This window comes from Desarmillaria tabescens (assembly GCF_030435595.1).
Source record: "Desarmillaria tabescens strain CCBAS 213 chromosome Unknown EV420scaffold_2, whole genome shotgun sequence".
NCBI classification, from domain to species: domain Eukaryota; kingdom Fungi; phylum Basidiomycota; class Agaricomycetes; order Agaricales; family Physalacriaceae; genus Desarmillaria; species Desarmillaria tabescens.
The window spans coordinates 297860-314621 of record NW_026848301.1 but is presented as its reverse complement, the minus strand read 5'-3'; the positions used below and the strand labels follow the sequence as shown (position 1 = coordinate 314621).

The window sequence follows — 16762 nt, the reverse complement described above, 5'->3', positions numbered from 1 at the left end:
TTACTTCGTAATTTACCATTTCCTTCTTCTCAGTCTTTCACCATCATCGTCATTTGACTGAGGAGTACGTATTTATTCATTTCCTTTGCATAATTACCTATGCTTACTATCTCACTTTAGTACTGACTGCTCATGTCATCGTATAGGTACCAGGCTATCAGCCATAGTGCATATCCTGTAGACATAAGTGAATATTCACAGCTCTTCGAGAATGATCAGATTCCTTACCCATAACTGCGAGGGACAATGAGAGTTGAGGGGAAGAAAAGCAAGAGTGAATGACTCGTCTTTCCTTTTCAGTGCTGTGCGCTTCAGTAAGGAAGGAAGGAAGTTGGTTTTATTAGTCGTTGGTGTTCTTGAAAGATTGAGTATAAGTATTTGGTACCGCTGTGTGGTTCTGTTGTAGAACTGACATGTGTAGTTGTAATCACACTGGCGAGTGAACATGGGAGGTACATGTATGAGAGTATAGTACCATACTGATTTAGACGAGTCCATGGATGGTATATCAGTGATCACCATACTCCCTATGCATGTGCTGTGCGAATTCATGGAGTTTCCAAGTTCATAGGCAAATCTGATTGTGGCATAAGCGGAGCTGGAAGCAAACATACAAACCCATTCTTCTTTCTACCACTATCATCAAACCAGCCAGCCTTTACTACTGATGTCGCTTGCCACCATCCAAACAATGGTTTCTGTACTAGTCTGTATCCGTCGATACCATATTCAGAACTTTTATGACATACGAGGTAGTCGCGTTTGTGGTGCGAAGGTGGGCCCACTGAACTCGTCATGTATAACCACAATGCTATTCGTGCAGCATATCTTCTCATTCTGAAGCAGTAGATGAGTCACCAGTCTTATATATCTATCTCTTTATGCCCATCATATTATTTACATTGGAATTTCATACCAATCCATGTTCTCGCACATTGAATACTGGACACAGTAAGCTGGCTTTGCTGACGTCTATAACATATTTCATTGGACAAAAATTTCGGTGTCTGTCATGTTGAAATGCCATGCAATCTCATTCATTCTCATGTAAAGCCGTGGTTACATGTGTTTGTTGATCATAAGGAGATATGCAGGATGAACTGCATCCTTACGGTATGTGACATACTCTAACGGACCACCTTTAGTGCATGCCTTGACCTGATAGAGGATGAGGTAACACCATTGCTAATGAAATTGAATGCACGGAATCATATCCCTTGTCAGGTGAGAGCCTGTGGTGTTGTTCATCCTTGAGGAACTGCATCTTTCCGAGCACAGTCCTGGTAACGAGAACAGTGAGGTACTCTGAGCCTTCCAAGAGATTCAAAGCATATTTGATTGCCCTATTAATGCATAGTCAGAAGTCAGAAAGATCATAACACCATACTATGCATACCTGTTGGATGAGGGCGACATGTACAACCCACCCCCAAAGCGAATGCCAGTCCTACAACAATTCAGTTACCCAAGTGACATCACACAGAACAGGAAGACTCACGTCGCGTTGTTCATCACCATCTGGTGTTTATATTCCAAGCTCGATTTGAATGCAGTCCGGATGGTGGGACAGAGTCGACAGTTGGACATCGAACACAACTTAGTATCTGACCTCTTGTCACTGAGGCTACAAGCGGGTTCCTCAGAGTGAAAGCACCTGACCTCCTTCAGTTTGCCTTTTCCAATCTTGCGCATCCTAGCTACCTTCCTGCTGTGAGGATTTTGAGCAAGGAATCTAGTTCAACTGGGTCAACATACCAATACTTCTCAAATGATGTGTGCTGGTAAGCAGTCCAAGTGATGAGGTAGATCTTCATGATTGTAGGCAGGTGCTGCCTCTGATCATTCCACTGTTTCACGAACATCTTCTTAACTAGCAACAGACAGATATAAAAAACAGTCAAGAAATTAAGGAGAGATCTACTCACCATTCTCATAGAAGACATGCCCCTTCAGCACCCTCATGAGCTGAGGTGCCTTCTTCGCAGCTAAGTTGGTGCATCTGTCAGAGCAGAACTGGTAGTCCTTGCGCTTGGGTCATTGGCGGCACAGGAGGCAGATGTCTTTGTGCATTAGGAAGATTGTTGTAAGACTGGAAGACTGGATTGATTAGCCATCTCTGCTAATACAGCTTGGGTAAACAGAAGTAAACTACTCCTACTGACCTCAAGGTATGATGGCTCATTGGGGGAAGTAATTGTGCCGGTCACATGAAATGACCATAGCTTTCCCCACCGCAATCCTGGGACCAGAAGGCTGGCAAAGCAGTGACCAGAAACTTTGGCTTTCAATGTCATGATATGCTGACATGAAAACAAGGCCTAATCCGATTTTCTTCTTCTTTTTCTTCAGTGATGAGTCACTGTTTGTCCCTTTTGCTGCTGCCTTTTCCGCCTTGCATGCTATTTTCCATGATTTCCTTTCCTCTTCAGTATTCTACTGATTCAGAAAAATGTCAGAAAACAGGGAAAAGGGAAGAAAAAGCTCGTACCTTTTCCTCATACCCATTAACAATCTTACTTTCCCCCCGCTTCCTCTTTTTGTCCTTCTTCTCTTCTTCACCACTGTTCATTGTCACATCTGAAATGGCTTTGACAGCAATCTCCATCAGATCCCTCTGCTGTGCTGACATGAAATCCACATCATCAGCCTTAGTGTTATACGTCTCCATCTGTCCTGACATATAAAGTGCTGCTGCTGCTGCTTTTCCTGATTCCTGGCAAACTGCCACATGCTGGTAGCTCCATCCTCATACTCCATTGCATGCAACCGAGATTTGAGCATGGCCCAATGCGCAAGTCCTATTGACAGCACGTCAGGCTCCGATTTTCCATCAGAATCTGCCAGGGCATCCAGGCGTATTGAGAGTGCAGCTTTGGTAACACCCATACACGCCATTTTGCCTTTTAATTCCAGGGTGCCTGGCCAATGAGAGACACGTGGTATATCAGGCCATGCTTGGTTTTCAGAGTGCGAAAGAGGGCTTTTCGTTGCTAAGGATTTGGACAGTACTCACTGGGTGCTTGGTAAGATACATGAAGCTTCCAGCATGGAAGATGAGTCGGGCCCCCAACGAGCTCACTGACGAGGATGGTGAGGTTGGGCCCAATGTCATTCATGTGCTTCTGGAGGTACTCTGAGAGTTGCATGAGATAGGCAGAGATGGAAATGACGTGATCAGAGGGAGTGGATAATGGGCCATGTCAGAGTCAGATGTTTCAGTTCCCATTGAAGCCTTGACAGTTTGCTTGAGGTCTTCAGGTAGTACTGTGGCAAAGGATGTTGATGATACATTAGTATGGAAGCCTGAAAAACAGCTCTTAGCGTCAGAAGAAAAACTTGGACCCAAAAAATGCATACCCATGTGCTTGATCACTTTTGTATATGCGATGGTGTCGACGATGATTTTGGTGATGTCTGAGGAATGCTGTCCTTAACATTCCTTCTTGAGGTCAGTATGAAGTTTGCAGGAAAGTGAAGGACACTTTGACACTCACAGCATGTGTTGATTTCCTTGTTGAGGTCATCGAGAAGGCGATTGCTTGCACAATCACGGTGTTCACCTTGTCAGGTGAGAGTTTATTTTAAAACTAAAAAAGGTTGCCAATGCCAATGCATGCTACAAATACTTGGAAAACGGCCACATACCAGGAGAATGACTAGGACCAAAACTTATAGTCGACAGATCCTTCAGGTCCAACCCGTCCAACGATGATGCAAGCTGTCCCTGGATGCCTCGAAAAAAATTCATATTTGATACACCGGGGGTGGTTTTTATGCTCAGGCAGGTCTTTTATAGCAGTCGCTGCAAGGCCAGTAAGCCACAGAAAAAAGGCATCCAGAGAGACGACAACATACCAAATGTGTAATGGCCTTAAGTCTCAGCCTATGACCACAAGTAAGTATGGGGACATCCCACAGACAACACAGAGCTGGATACTCGCAGTTTGTTAACCTTGTCAGGTGTCTGAGGTCTCAAACTCTTTCCAAATGTTCTGGTCATTCGTCGATGCAGACTTAGACATTAATTGTGAAGAGGTAGTAGCGGGATGATTCCCTATGATGCTACAGAAGAATACACCATATGCTCGCCCTCTCTATCTGCCCAGCTTGCTGTATTCCACAACAAAGTCTTACCCATTCTCCAGGCTGACATTCCCAACCCAAACAAAACCAGTTGTTCATCTTGGCCTAGCCCTCTTCAGCTTGCCAGGTCAAAACTTGCAGGGATAGTTGACTTTCGGCTAGAGTGCAAGACTCACATTGTTCAACTCTGCAAAGGCAATAGCCCACCAGAGCCACCGATGGAACTGTCATTCAATACTACTCGCTGGTGGTATAGGCTGGTCTTTTCCATCTTGTCTCAGGACAACTGAGAGCTGCCTGACAACGATGACACTGAAATACAGATACTGGTCTGGGCTTATATGATGCCATTTTCTCCCTATGTGGTAAGTGAGTACATATGTGATCTTCCACCTTTCTGTTTAATTTACTGCACAGTGATATGGGCCAATTTTCGTGAAGAGATGCTGCAGCTGACAGATCCGGTTGCTCCTGCTTACCTGCCTTCAGACTGTGGTGAGTTTCTGTAACTGTCATACTTTTCATACACTAATGTGTTCTTTTCTAGGCAACAATTCGGGATTCTTGGCACTTCTTGGTACAAAGGTATACACTGTTGTCTCTGCACTCTACACCACTGAGACAACAAACAATCATGACCATAACTCATCTCTACCGCTGTTGCCTGACATCATGGTCCTCCTGTCAGTCTTGCATAACAACGGATCGACTGGTAACATATCCCTTCTGTTACGGGTATGTTATGCATTAAACTTCAACTGGCGAATATATTATGACTCTACCCCTATTTTCCTTATCTTATCTTATCCTTATCCCTCGGAACCCCAGACCTGCCTATCTTATCTCTCAGACCCATGATATTCCACCGGCACACTCCTTACCTGTTTACCTGGTTGCCATCACCCCAGTTCACAGCTGCCACACCCCAGATGACTGATGACCCGCATGTGCCATCATGCTTCTCTTGATGGCATCACACTTCTTAGTAGTTGGATGGGAGTCGACCACCAGTCGAGGGCAGTCTGCGGGATGCAGCCTATTCAGACAGAGTCCCATGCAGATGCAGGTGATATGTGCTCTTTACTCTCATTCGTCGGGAGTACACTTCTTTTAGTGTCCTCACTCCTCATTCGTTGAAAGACGCACTTCTCATTGCACGTGCCCTTGTAGATACTATTCTTAGTACGAGTCTAACATGTATTTAAGCTAGCCTATGCTGTGGCCTTAGACCCCAGCTTCAGCTAAGGTTATATACTCCTAACTCTTACAAGCTCCTTGCTTTCGCTATAAGTGACGCCTAACTTCTCACAATCTACCAGTGCCTCTCTAACACTGAATCACCAAATGCGAGTGACAGGATAGAGATCAGCCTTGGCTCAGATTAGAGTTAGTGCTTAACAATTAGCCAAAGCTTGCCCTTACTACCCTTACCATTGACAACAGTAACTGTATCGCTTCAAGGCAGTCACTGTTATACTTCCAAAGAAAAGAAACCTTCAGCCCGTTATTCAAAACGGCACCCACCATACCCTGAGATCATAAACATTCGTTGTGGTACAATGAACTTTATGCTGCTCACCCCCTCAGACCACACTGCCATTATCTTCAGAAGTACCTTCAGTATCTTGACACTATTAACTGCAGTCACAGTTATCCATATCATCCGACCAACCCGATGCCAAAGAGCACCGACCCCTGGAAGAGGGAGAGTACATGGACTCAATGGCTCATCAACAGGAACCTCACGAACAACAAGCACTGTCCGGCTCCGCTCACTCACACCCTGGCCAAGGGGGGAGCGAGATGCACTTTGACACCCCTTACCCAACAGAGAAGAGTGAGCCCCCATGCTCGAGCTTCAGAGCGAGGATCACTGAGACAGTGAAGGCAAAGAATCCCTTCGGGAAGAAGAGCTCAGACAACTCGGCATCCCTCCAGACAATGGAGATGACCAAGTCAACCCCAGATTTACCACCAAGTACTGGACCAATACGGACGGGTCCTGGGATGCCATGACATGGGGCAACGACAATGACTCCAGGGAGCCATCAATCACCTCCACAGAGTTATCAGCAGCCATCCCAGGGTTTGACGATAATGGAGAGCGTCTCTACCAGAGAGGAACGAGTAGGTTCTATGTCGACATATTTGATCAAATTGTCCATGGATGAACCAGGCAAAGAACCACCTTCAAAGAAGGTGAAAACCTGTTCCTCCCTACCCGGGGACCAGGGGACGTATGGAGAGTGGATGACGCAGGAGGACATCGAAGAGATGAATCTCCAGAGCCAGAGTGGCATGATGCCCCAACCTCCCTCTCGTCATACACCCCTGATGGAACCTACAGAGTTGAAGGACCCTCTTCATGGTGGGACGACGACTCCATCCATGAGTCAGACTTCGTCTGGCCCTCTCCCTGACCCGAATCCGAGGTCCTCCCTAGGACCCTCATCACCATTGCTGACCTCAGAGATTTCACTGAGCCACGCTTTGCCCACATCTCAGAGGCTTCCACCAACAACGCCATCGAAGATGGATCCGACAATGTCATATTCACCAAGTACTCTGACAGTAATAATGAGGAGCTCCCAGAGTACTACACCCACCCAGGATCCCCGATTAGCGAGGGACAGTGGGTTATCTTCCCAGGAGACACACCTGAGGGAGACCGAATCCTCAACTGGTTTGCCAGAGACCAACCCCTTCCAGACCCTATCATCCTCCCAAACCGCATCCCAAGGGAGCTTGACCAGACCCCTCCCCATCCATACCCCTACTGCAACTGCTCCATCTGTCGCCACCTCAGAGCCCTGGCCACAGTCGAGTACAAGGGAGCAAAACCCCCTGATGAGCTTGAACCCTTCCTTGTACCAGAAGGAGGGTTCTTACCCGACGGATACGATGGAGGTTTCCTCCCTCCCCGAGGGCTATGGACCTGGATCTGGAGATGTGAAGACACCCTGGAGATCTGGGATGAGTACTGCTGATACTTCTGGGGCATATGGCAGTGGAACGATGACTGGGATGCAGGATATATGATATTCTCCAGATACCAGGTCATCAGCTACCTGCCCGATCATGACAACAGGTCAGATCCCTGGACCAGAGCTGGGATGGTCATCGAACAATGGCTCCAGGAGGATGAGCCCAGTAGCCTCCGCAGTACCAGCCCCTCCGACAACCCACCCGAGTTCGTCCAGGGCTCAAGCACAGGGGCTTACAGACTGACAAATATATGATCTAACATGGCAGCAAATGTTAGAATGGACAAGCAGACGATTGCGGTACAATGTGGATTGGACCACATCTGACCAAGGACAAGCATATAATGCTGCGGAATTGGGTTCCGCACTGGAGGACCAGATACTTCATACTGAAACTTGGTATCATGCCGCCATTGATTGGAACAAGATACACCCTGATCGTCCTGTAGCACCAGGGAGACGCTATGGTGACGAATCGTTCCCTAACCTGGGAATAGTAGGCCCAGAAAATCTGATCCTGGATATGACCTGGGCACCATCTAGCACACTAGGACTAGAAGCGGCAGGAGGAGGTACCTTCCATGCCCGTAGCATGGGTGGAGAACCCTCACAATCAGTGCCCGTGGGAGGAAAGGGTGAACCAGCACCCGCTGCTCCCAGAGGAGGTGGCGGTGGCCCAGGAGGACCAGGAGGAGGTGGTGGAGGAGGACCTCCACCTATACCACCTCAACCTCCAGTGCAACCACCATCACCTCATAATGATCAGAACCTCCGATCACTACCACGACCTGCCAATCCCCCTTTACCACCAGATCTGCCAGATGGATGGGTCATTGCTGACGGACAAGCCAACCCCTGGGGAAACGTGAAACTGACATTGATAGAGGTCTCTGACAAATTCCATGGGAAGGCCAGTGACCTAGATTGCTTCTTTAATCACTGCGAATACTACTTCGAGGTCTTTGCCCAATACTTCGCACTTAACGAGGCATACGGGTATGGCCCAAGTCGAGTAGTTTTTGCAGCCCACCGATTTGGCAGGGAAGCAATGACCTGGTGGGTCCATCAGCAACGACACTACAAGGACCCACACAGTGGGAGGCACTGCCTCCCCTCCTGGGAGACCTTCCAGGAAAATGTCCAAACACGTTTCAGGGAGGTAGCAGAGGTCCAAATCAAGCAGATGCAATGGAAGAAACTGCAACAAGCGCAGTTTAAGACGGCCATCGAATTTTTTGAGAGGTTCGAACAACTGGCTGTGGAAGCTGAATGCTTCCACAATGATGAGGAAATGGAGGAAGTGGTCACCCTCACAATCTGGCCCAATATTAAACAGATTATTATGGGTGGAGATAATATGTGGCCTACCACCTACTGGGAGTGGAGGTGCAGGGTCCTACAAATGGACGAGAACTACCAAGTTCATCTTGCCCAAGGTGGGAAGTATCCCAGCAGGACCGCTGGTTCCAAGTCTGGAACAGCGGGAGGCTCTTTGAGTGGCTTGAAGAGCAGAAGGGATGCCACTGGATTCACCTATGGCAGTGAAGGCGAACCTATGGACATTGATCGTCTCAAAAGAGAAAAGCGATGTTTCCAGTGTGGACACACTGGACACCAGGGGTGGGACAATAAATGCCCACCTGACAAGTCGAAGTGGCTAAAATTCCCGAAGAAGAAGCCATTGACTTTTGCAACCCATCTCCGAGCTGTCCTAGCAGAAATAGAGGAAGAAGACCTTGCTAGCTCAACAGAGATCGAGGAGATAAAAGAGATGCTGGCATAGGACTCTGCAATTCTACTTCGTCGGCTGGGGTTTATCATGGTATGCCTTATGACACGAATATTCATGCTTATGTTGTATCTGTAGATACTTGTAACAATATATCGCATTCATCTCACACTATGAAGGAATCACAAAACAAGAATGGTGTATCAGGGGATTACCACTGCCCATCAGGCAATGAACCCCGAGGGTTGGGCACGAAAGAGTCAGACCTGACTAGTGACTCGAGGCCGTACCAGTGCAAGACGGATCTCGATCAGTCGATCGAAGATCCAGAAGCAACTCTTGATTGTTCGATCAAGAACCTGGATTGAGTTCTCGATCAACGGATCAAGAGTCCAGGTATGACCAGGAACGAAGCCCAGGATTGACGGGGCTCCTTGTGCCTGTCCCAGCCATTCAATGCTTGTTTAAAAGCAGGAGGGGGACCCTCGAGTCTGCCCATTAACAGCGTACACAGGATTTCCACTGCTTTCACTAGCAATGAACCCCACCAGCCAAGTCCTAGTGCTGGCAGTACTGGCTGTGTCCAAGCCACTGCAAATACCCCTTTGGGGTGCACATACGACACAGCGGAGCCTACTGGTTCGACAGGCGACCAAGGGTGGAACCTTGAGGGTGCAACGTCGTTGTCCCCTGTGGGCGACGTCCACCATATGGGAAGTCAAAACGAGGACTACATAGTCCAACTCCCAGGAAAGTTGCATATAGTGGCAGTGGATCCAGATGATGGTGAACTGGCATCCCCTCCGTGCATCATGGTTCCCCGACAACAGACCACTTCAGTGATGGTGAGGTCGGGGAATCCAGGCGAGCCTAGGGACAAAGCCGAGGGCCGGCGGAGCCCAGCAGACCCAATGGTGGACTGTTGTAAAGCCTCAGGGGAAAACCCAGCACCACACATGGAACCAAGTAGAAAGGATACCCAGGAAATGGCCACCTCTATCCCAGAGGACACCGGCCGAAAAAGCTCAATCACCCACAAGGATCAAGCAGGCCAAACAGGGGAGAGAGGCTCCCCTTCCCAGGTACGTACCTCCTTGAAGGAAGGCACTAACAGCAAAAGTGACTCTAGGTATTTAAAGAGTTTATGGAACTCTCCAAAATCCAGTGAAGTCCCAACTAACCTGAGTGGGTGTCCGCACCGAGGTGAAAGGGAACTGACTGGTCGCATGGTCATAGGAGCAGGGCCTTTGCGGCCTATGGACTGCGACGACGAGAGGAAGACCCCGATACTGCCAATATCAGTGGAGTACTCTCAGGACTCCCAATGGCTGAAGCCCTTTGGAGCCGCCTGGACTCGGCGAGCCATGTGACTCACCAAGATCCCAGGAGAGAAGATGTCACTTCTCAGACAGTGGGTCCACCCTCGACGATGAGCAGAGGTGGATGAGCCACTAGTTACCGACTTGGAGAACCAAGTCAGAGAGTCCTATTTGGACGAATACCGAAAGCTGGAGCATATGGACCAGCTTACCAAACCACCCCAATATGTCCGAGGAGTGAAGGGGCAAAATATCACAATCACCCTACAACTGGAGACCTTTGATACTATGGCCCATCATTCCGTGAAGGCCCTGATTGACAGTGGCTGTACTGGAAGCGCTATTGACTGACAGTGGACCCGTGATCATGGTATTACCATGCATAAAGTGGCTCACCCCACTCTGGTCTATGACATGGATGGTACTCGCAACAAAGGTGGTGACATCACCGAATTCGCTGAAGTCCAACTCAAAATCGGAGACCACAGCAAGTGTATTGAATTAGCAGTCATCGACCTAGGAACCACACCCATCTTCCTAGGACATGACTGGCTACAAAGGCACAACCCACTTATCGACTGGAACACGGGTTCGGTAACTTTGGCATGCTGTGACTGCTGCAAAATACCATTCTGTCTCCCAGATGAAGATCCTGAACAGCAGTGGGGAACCGAAGTTGAGGATGGGGACACCATCCTCATCATAGACTTTGAAGAAGCCTTTCACATACGAGTGGTGGGGCATAAAGCCAATGACTTAGCAGCCAAGGCCAATGAGGGAAAGAAAATAAAATCGTTCAAGGAGATCATCTCTGAACATTACCGGGACTTCATCGATGTCTTCGCCAAGGAAAATTTCGATGAACTTCCCTCTCGCAAGCCTTGGGATCATGCCATTGAGCTGATTCCCAATGCCAATGCCAGTTTGGACTGCAAGATATACCCCTTGAACCCAAAGGAACAAGAGGAATTGGACAAATTCCTCAATGAAAACCTGGCTACCAGCTGAATTCGACCCTCCAAGTCCCCAATGGCATCCCCCTTTTTCTTCATCAAGAAAAAGGATGGAAAACTGCGGCCAGTACAAGACTACTGCAAGCTTAATGAAATAACTATCAAAAACTGCTATCCTCTACCGCTTATCACCGATCTTATGGATAAGCTAAAGGATGCGAGATATTTCACTAAGCTAGACGTCCGTTGGGGATACAACAATGTTTGGATCAAGAAAGGAGATGAATTCAAGGCTGCATTTCGCACAAACCAAGGACTCTACGAGCCCATGGTTATGTTCTTTGGACTAACCAATTTGCCTGCCATGTTCCAGTGGATGATGAATGACATCTTTAAAGATCTCATTGCACAGGGAAAAGTCACCATTTATTTGGATGACATCCTCATCTTCACAAAGGACAAGGTGGAACACCAAAGAATTGTACGGGAAGTCCTGAGGATTCTGTGCAAGAACAAGTTGTTCTTGAAAGCGGAAAAGTGTGAGTTCAAAGTACTCAAGACTGAATACCTTGGGGTCATTATCAGTGAAGGATCCATTAAAATGGATCCAGTAAAAATCGCTGGTATCATGGACTGGCCAGCACCCTCCAAGAAACAGGAACTACAGTCATTCCTGGGATTCACCAACTTCTACCGGCAATTTATCTGGCATTATAGCGCAATCGTCAAACCAATGATGAAACTCATGGGGAAAAACCCTTGGACATGGGGGAAGGAACAACAAGAGGTGTTTGAGGAACTCAAACGACAATTCGCAACAGGAGTCATTTTGGCAATGCCAAACGACTACAACAAGTTTCACATGGAGGTGGACTCCAGCGAAGGGGCAATTGGTGCCATCCTGTCACAGGAACAGGAAGGGAAATGGCGCCCAATCGCATTCCTATCAAAATCTCTTTCCGTGACAGAACAGAATTATGAGATTTACGACAAGGAATTACTAGCAATAATGATCACCTTGGAAGAATGGCAACATTATCTTATGGGTACCCATCAAGATTTTGAAATCTGGATGGATCACTCGAATCTGCAATACTTCCGCAAACCCCAGAAACTCAACCACAGACAAGCGCAGTGGGTTACTGAATTAGCAGAATACCACTTTATGCTCAACCACAAACTGGGAGCGTTGATGAGCCTCAAGGCTCTGTACACTCAGAATTCATGGATTTTAGCATTATAATAAATGCCTTGTCCACTTAGCGGACTTTCACTAAGTCAATGATTGCAATCACGGCAATACCCACTCTTACCGCCAACTATCCTTCCCAGCTCGTATTCCGTATCAATATGCGCCACTTCATTAATGCCGCCAGGCACCTGATTGCAGATCTCACGGATTTAGGACCATCATTGATCGCCCAGCACAGCCATCAATGACCTCAGCATCAAGCATCATTTAGAAGAATGCCGCAGTCAAAGTACCAACTCCATGGCAAAAGACCTAATACCGTGACCTTTCCACTCACTTTACTAAGGCTGTTACAACGCCAAGATAATGCCGCACGCATCTACTTCAGTGTACTACCTTCAGTGTACTTTGCTGCAGCAACACAGCAGCCCAAGAGTCCATATGTCAGGGGAATTCTTTCTGATCACTAAGTCTATACGCAGTAAAACTGTGTGGGTGCTGTTACTTTAGAACTCTGGGAGCACGCATTTTGTATCATTTCTTACCAATCGATGTACTAAGGACTTACTAAGGACTCGTTTCAAGTATTCTAAAATTATTCCGGACTTGTAGTATAAAAGCTAGTATAGTAGGAGTTGCTAGACGGAAGTTACTGGACACTAGCCATCATCCACGTTATCAACCACCGTTATCGCTTGTACTCGCTAGGAGATAGACAATAACAACACAGTCACTCCAAGTTATACTCTCTGTCATGGCTTTTCTTCTAACGGTATTGGTGTATGCTCATATTGTGCCAATACACGGAATTCGGTGTCCACAACTTGCTTTTATCTTTTAATCCGCCAGCATCATTTCACTTTCACCAGCCAGGATCGTTTTCATCAGTTGTCACCTTCTACGTTGCCATTGTTTTACCCAGTTCAGTTCAGGATCGTTACGTCCCCGTGTGGACTCAGATTAGGATCATTATTGCCACCAGCAGCATCTGTCATGGAATTTCGGTCAACAGCTTCAGTATAGGATCATCAGTCATGGTATTTGGTATCTTGCCATCAGTTTCAGTATAGGATAGTCTCCGTGTAGACTCAGGATTAGTATCAGTTTCGTTTTGCCGTTGTTAACCTCAGTATAGTTTCAGTTTCAGTCCAGCCCAGTCCCAGCCATCGTTTTGCCGTCACTAGTTCCCCCTCATATCATCGCCAGCTCATCTTATCTTCGTTTCACCACCAGTTTCTCATTTCTCAACTACAGTCTTCGTTTATTGCCGTCACGGTATTTGTTATCTTGCCAATGGTATTTCTCTTTGACAGCATTTTCTCTAATTCTGTCAACATCGCCCACAGCTTTTACCAGTTAATTGCCGTCACTTTGTTCACGGTTTGCCGGTATTCCCAGTTATACCGGATTCCGTTCCTTCTCGTCTATCGAGACCCTTCCCGGCTTACAGCCAACGTTTTCTAGTACTCAATCATTAAGGGTACTACTTCGCTGACTGAAAAGTCGCAGTGTATACTTGCATTCTTGAGGAATTCATCGCACGGAGGTGCACCAAAACACTCGCACAACAACAAAGCCTTTATTGCCGCTACATGCCATTTGCTGTGAACTCCTCTAGAGTTTTGGTTTTTGCCGTTGCCATGGAAGTTTAGGCTCATCAACAAATTGGATATGGAACCCACCATTAACTCCTTCAATTGAATCCCTCTGTAGGAAGATTCATGAGGACGTCTAAAGGACTGTCAGGATGACAGTCTTAGTTGGGGGGTATTATTATGACCCTACCCCTATTTTCCTTATCTTATCTTATCCTTATCCCTTGGAACCCCAGACCTGCCTATCTTATCTCTTGGACCCATGATATTCCGCTGGCACACTCCTGTTATGGTTTAATCATTTTCTTTTCTTTTCTTACATGTTTTCGCTTACTCCTATGCGTGATTCAAACGGATGAGTTCTCACAGTACTATTTTTAGCTTACGCATCGTGTATTTAAGTAGCAGCCTTTGCTGGCCTAAACCCCAGCTATGGCTAAGGTCTAATCTACCCAAATCATACTCCGAGTTTTGTGACTATCTAAGTCCCAGCCCACTCTCTAAATCTACTTTGACCTCTAAGAGTATCATCCACCGAAGTGCGAGTGGCGATCCTTAGTTGATCTAAGTTGATATTAGTTGGTTGTTGACATTTAGCCATAGCTCATACACACATTGCCCAGTGCCACGTCAGAGAACGAATGCTGCCTAACAACTTACAAGAAATATTCCATTCTTCGCGTTGACCAGAGAAGTCACCATAATATGCTCGCAAGGACAGTGTGTGACTGTCAGCATATCACGGGTGGACCAATGGCAATGCTGAAACCCTATATCCCAATAATCCAACTCGCCGTGTTGGCAGTAGTAATACTGTTAATCCTGACAAGTGCAATTCATCCCGATCTATATGATTGACTACGAAACTGACATCAACCTCATCATTACCATTCTTGTCACACTCACCCTCATCGCCATTCGACTGCTCGTATGCCACTTGCTGAACTGCTTCCAACAATTGCAGTAGCCTTTGGATTACTTGCAGGAGCACTCCTTGCTGTTGCCTTGAGGCAACTATACAGGTGTTGCATCCAACGTCGAAGGGCATGACTACCCTTTCACTACATTCCCCATCTCCCGATCCTGTATCCAGTAAATCCTTACCCGCACATCCCAGTGCAACCAACCCTACACGATGGACGACCCATCACACCCAGAGGACCATCCTCAGATTCCGGGGAGTCTTCCCCCACCCCAAAAGCCTCCTCCGTCGACATCACAGATGTACGAGGAGTCAATCTTGGAGACAGTAGCATCCCAGTTCCAGGAATCTTCGACATCTCTCCCGTTAGAAGAGAAGAAGGAGGGGATATGGACGAGGGCGAAGAAGGTGACAGCCTCAGCGATTTCGAAAGGACCCAGATCCAAGACCTCCTCAACAGCGTCACGATGGAAGAAGGGGATGACCCCTATTCCAGAAGCGAGTGGCTTGCAGCAGAAGCCGACACCAGGGAGTACTTCCACGGAGATGACCTTGCAGAGGACAGTGGAGAACTTGGCCTTGGGGCCTCTGCCGCAACTACTGCCGGTCCAGCTAGAACAGACTCCTATGATGGTAGAGTTGCGCCAGGAGGAGGAAGCGAGTGGCAGGGAATCCCTGTGGCGTGGTACCCCAACACAAGTTGGGTCTTCGCCAGGGAAGAAACTCCTGTGGCCGGAGTTTCGACCCAAACCCCTGGGCCCGAGGACACCCCAGTCCCGCGGACCATTGCCCTTCCCACCGAAATGGAGCAGCATATCTGGGACACCATTGAGTCGTACAACCCGGACACTCACCCTGATACCCTTACAGAAAGTACCCCCACCGACGAACTCCCTGGAGTCCCCGCTTTCACCCCATCAGTCGCACCAAGGGCGTTCGCCGCCTCACTCCCCTTCAATCAGCGACCATGGACCAATGAGTACAACGCGCTCGTCGAGTCCAACTTCGATGTTCAAGCTGCCCAGGTCACCCCAGAAGGAGCGGCCAGAATGGACAGAGCAAGAACGAGTAGCGCACACACCCGAAATGCGGAGCGGCACGCAATCCGAGACCTGGAGGACCTCCCCTTTGAGCCAGACGCCACGGATGATGAGGCCTGTTGAAGAGTCGGAGCAGCCGAGCTTCAATTTCGAGAGGTCCTATGAAGAACATCTGACGACATATACCGAGATGAAGTGAGAACGTGCTTCCTCAACGAGGTCTTTGACGAGGACTGCTCCGACCTCGCGAATTGGAGGAGGGAGCGCAACCTCTGAGAGAGGCGACGACGAGAACACAGAGAGTCGGGGTGGTCGACGAGAGCGAGCTGACAGTGGAATGCTGAGGAGACCACCCAACAGCGCGATAATGAGGGAGGTGATGAGGCAGGTGAAGAGGGTTCTCACTGAACCCATACGAGAGGTGCCAACCGAGTTGGGCCTCTTGCAGTGGGATGCGATGTATGAGATCATCGTGGAGGACATGGTCCAGGACCCGCAGTGGCTTCTCACAGAAGCCAGGGAGGATTACCTCGATGCAAGGATCTCGGGGGATGTATACCTGATGAAGAATATCCTTGAAGTTGATGCCTGGCATAGGGCCACCATCATCTGGAACATTTGCAATCCGGAGTACCCGCAACCTGGGTGCATGGCCTACCGACGACCAGTGCTGATGCCCCACCTGATCAACCTTGCCAGATTCCAGGCTGGAGGAGGAGGGACAGACCAAGGATTCATGGAGGATGAGGGAGCGGAACCCTCTCAGCCCAATAAGGGGAAGGGGTCCATGGTTCCTCCAGCACTGAGGGAGCCACCCCGAGGGCTGCCTCCACCAGTACCGCCAAGGCCTGGAGGATACCCATCCCCTGGACGTAACCCCAGCCTAAGGTCTCTACCGCAACCCCCGAACCCGCCTATTCCACCTGTACCACCTCCCCCGCCGGA

At 48.3% G+C, this 16762-nt stretch overlaps 1 protein-coding gene across 1 annotated transcript; it reads right to left on the bottom strand.

The window, feature by feature from the left end:
* Positions 1-1059: 1059 nt before the first annotated feature.
* On the bottom strand, positions 1060-2031 carry EV420DRAFT_1259286 (uncharacterized protein; the record flags this gene model as incomplete). Its single annotated transcript, XM_060466946.1, has 7 exons — positions 1060-1158; positions 1205-1343; positions 1397-1447; positions 1499-1596; positions 1660-1708; positions 1756-1870; positions 1926-2031. Coding segments are annotated over 7 exons (657 nt in total), but the record flags the coding sequence as incomplete, so codon positions are not given.
* Positions 2032-16762: the final 14731 nt, after the last annotated feature.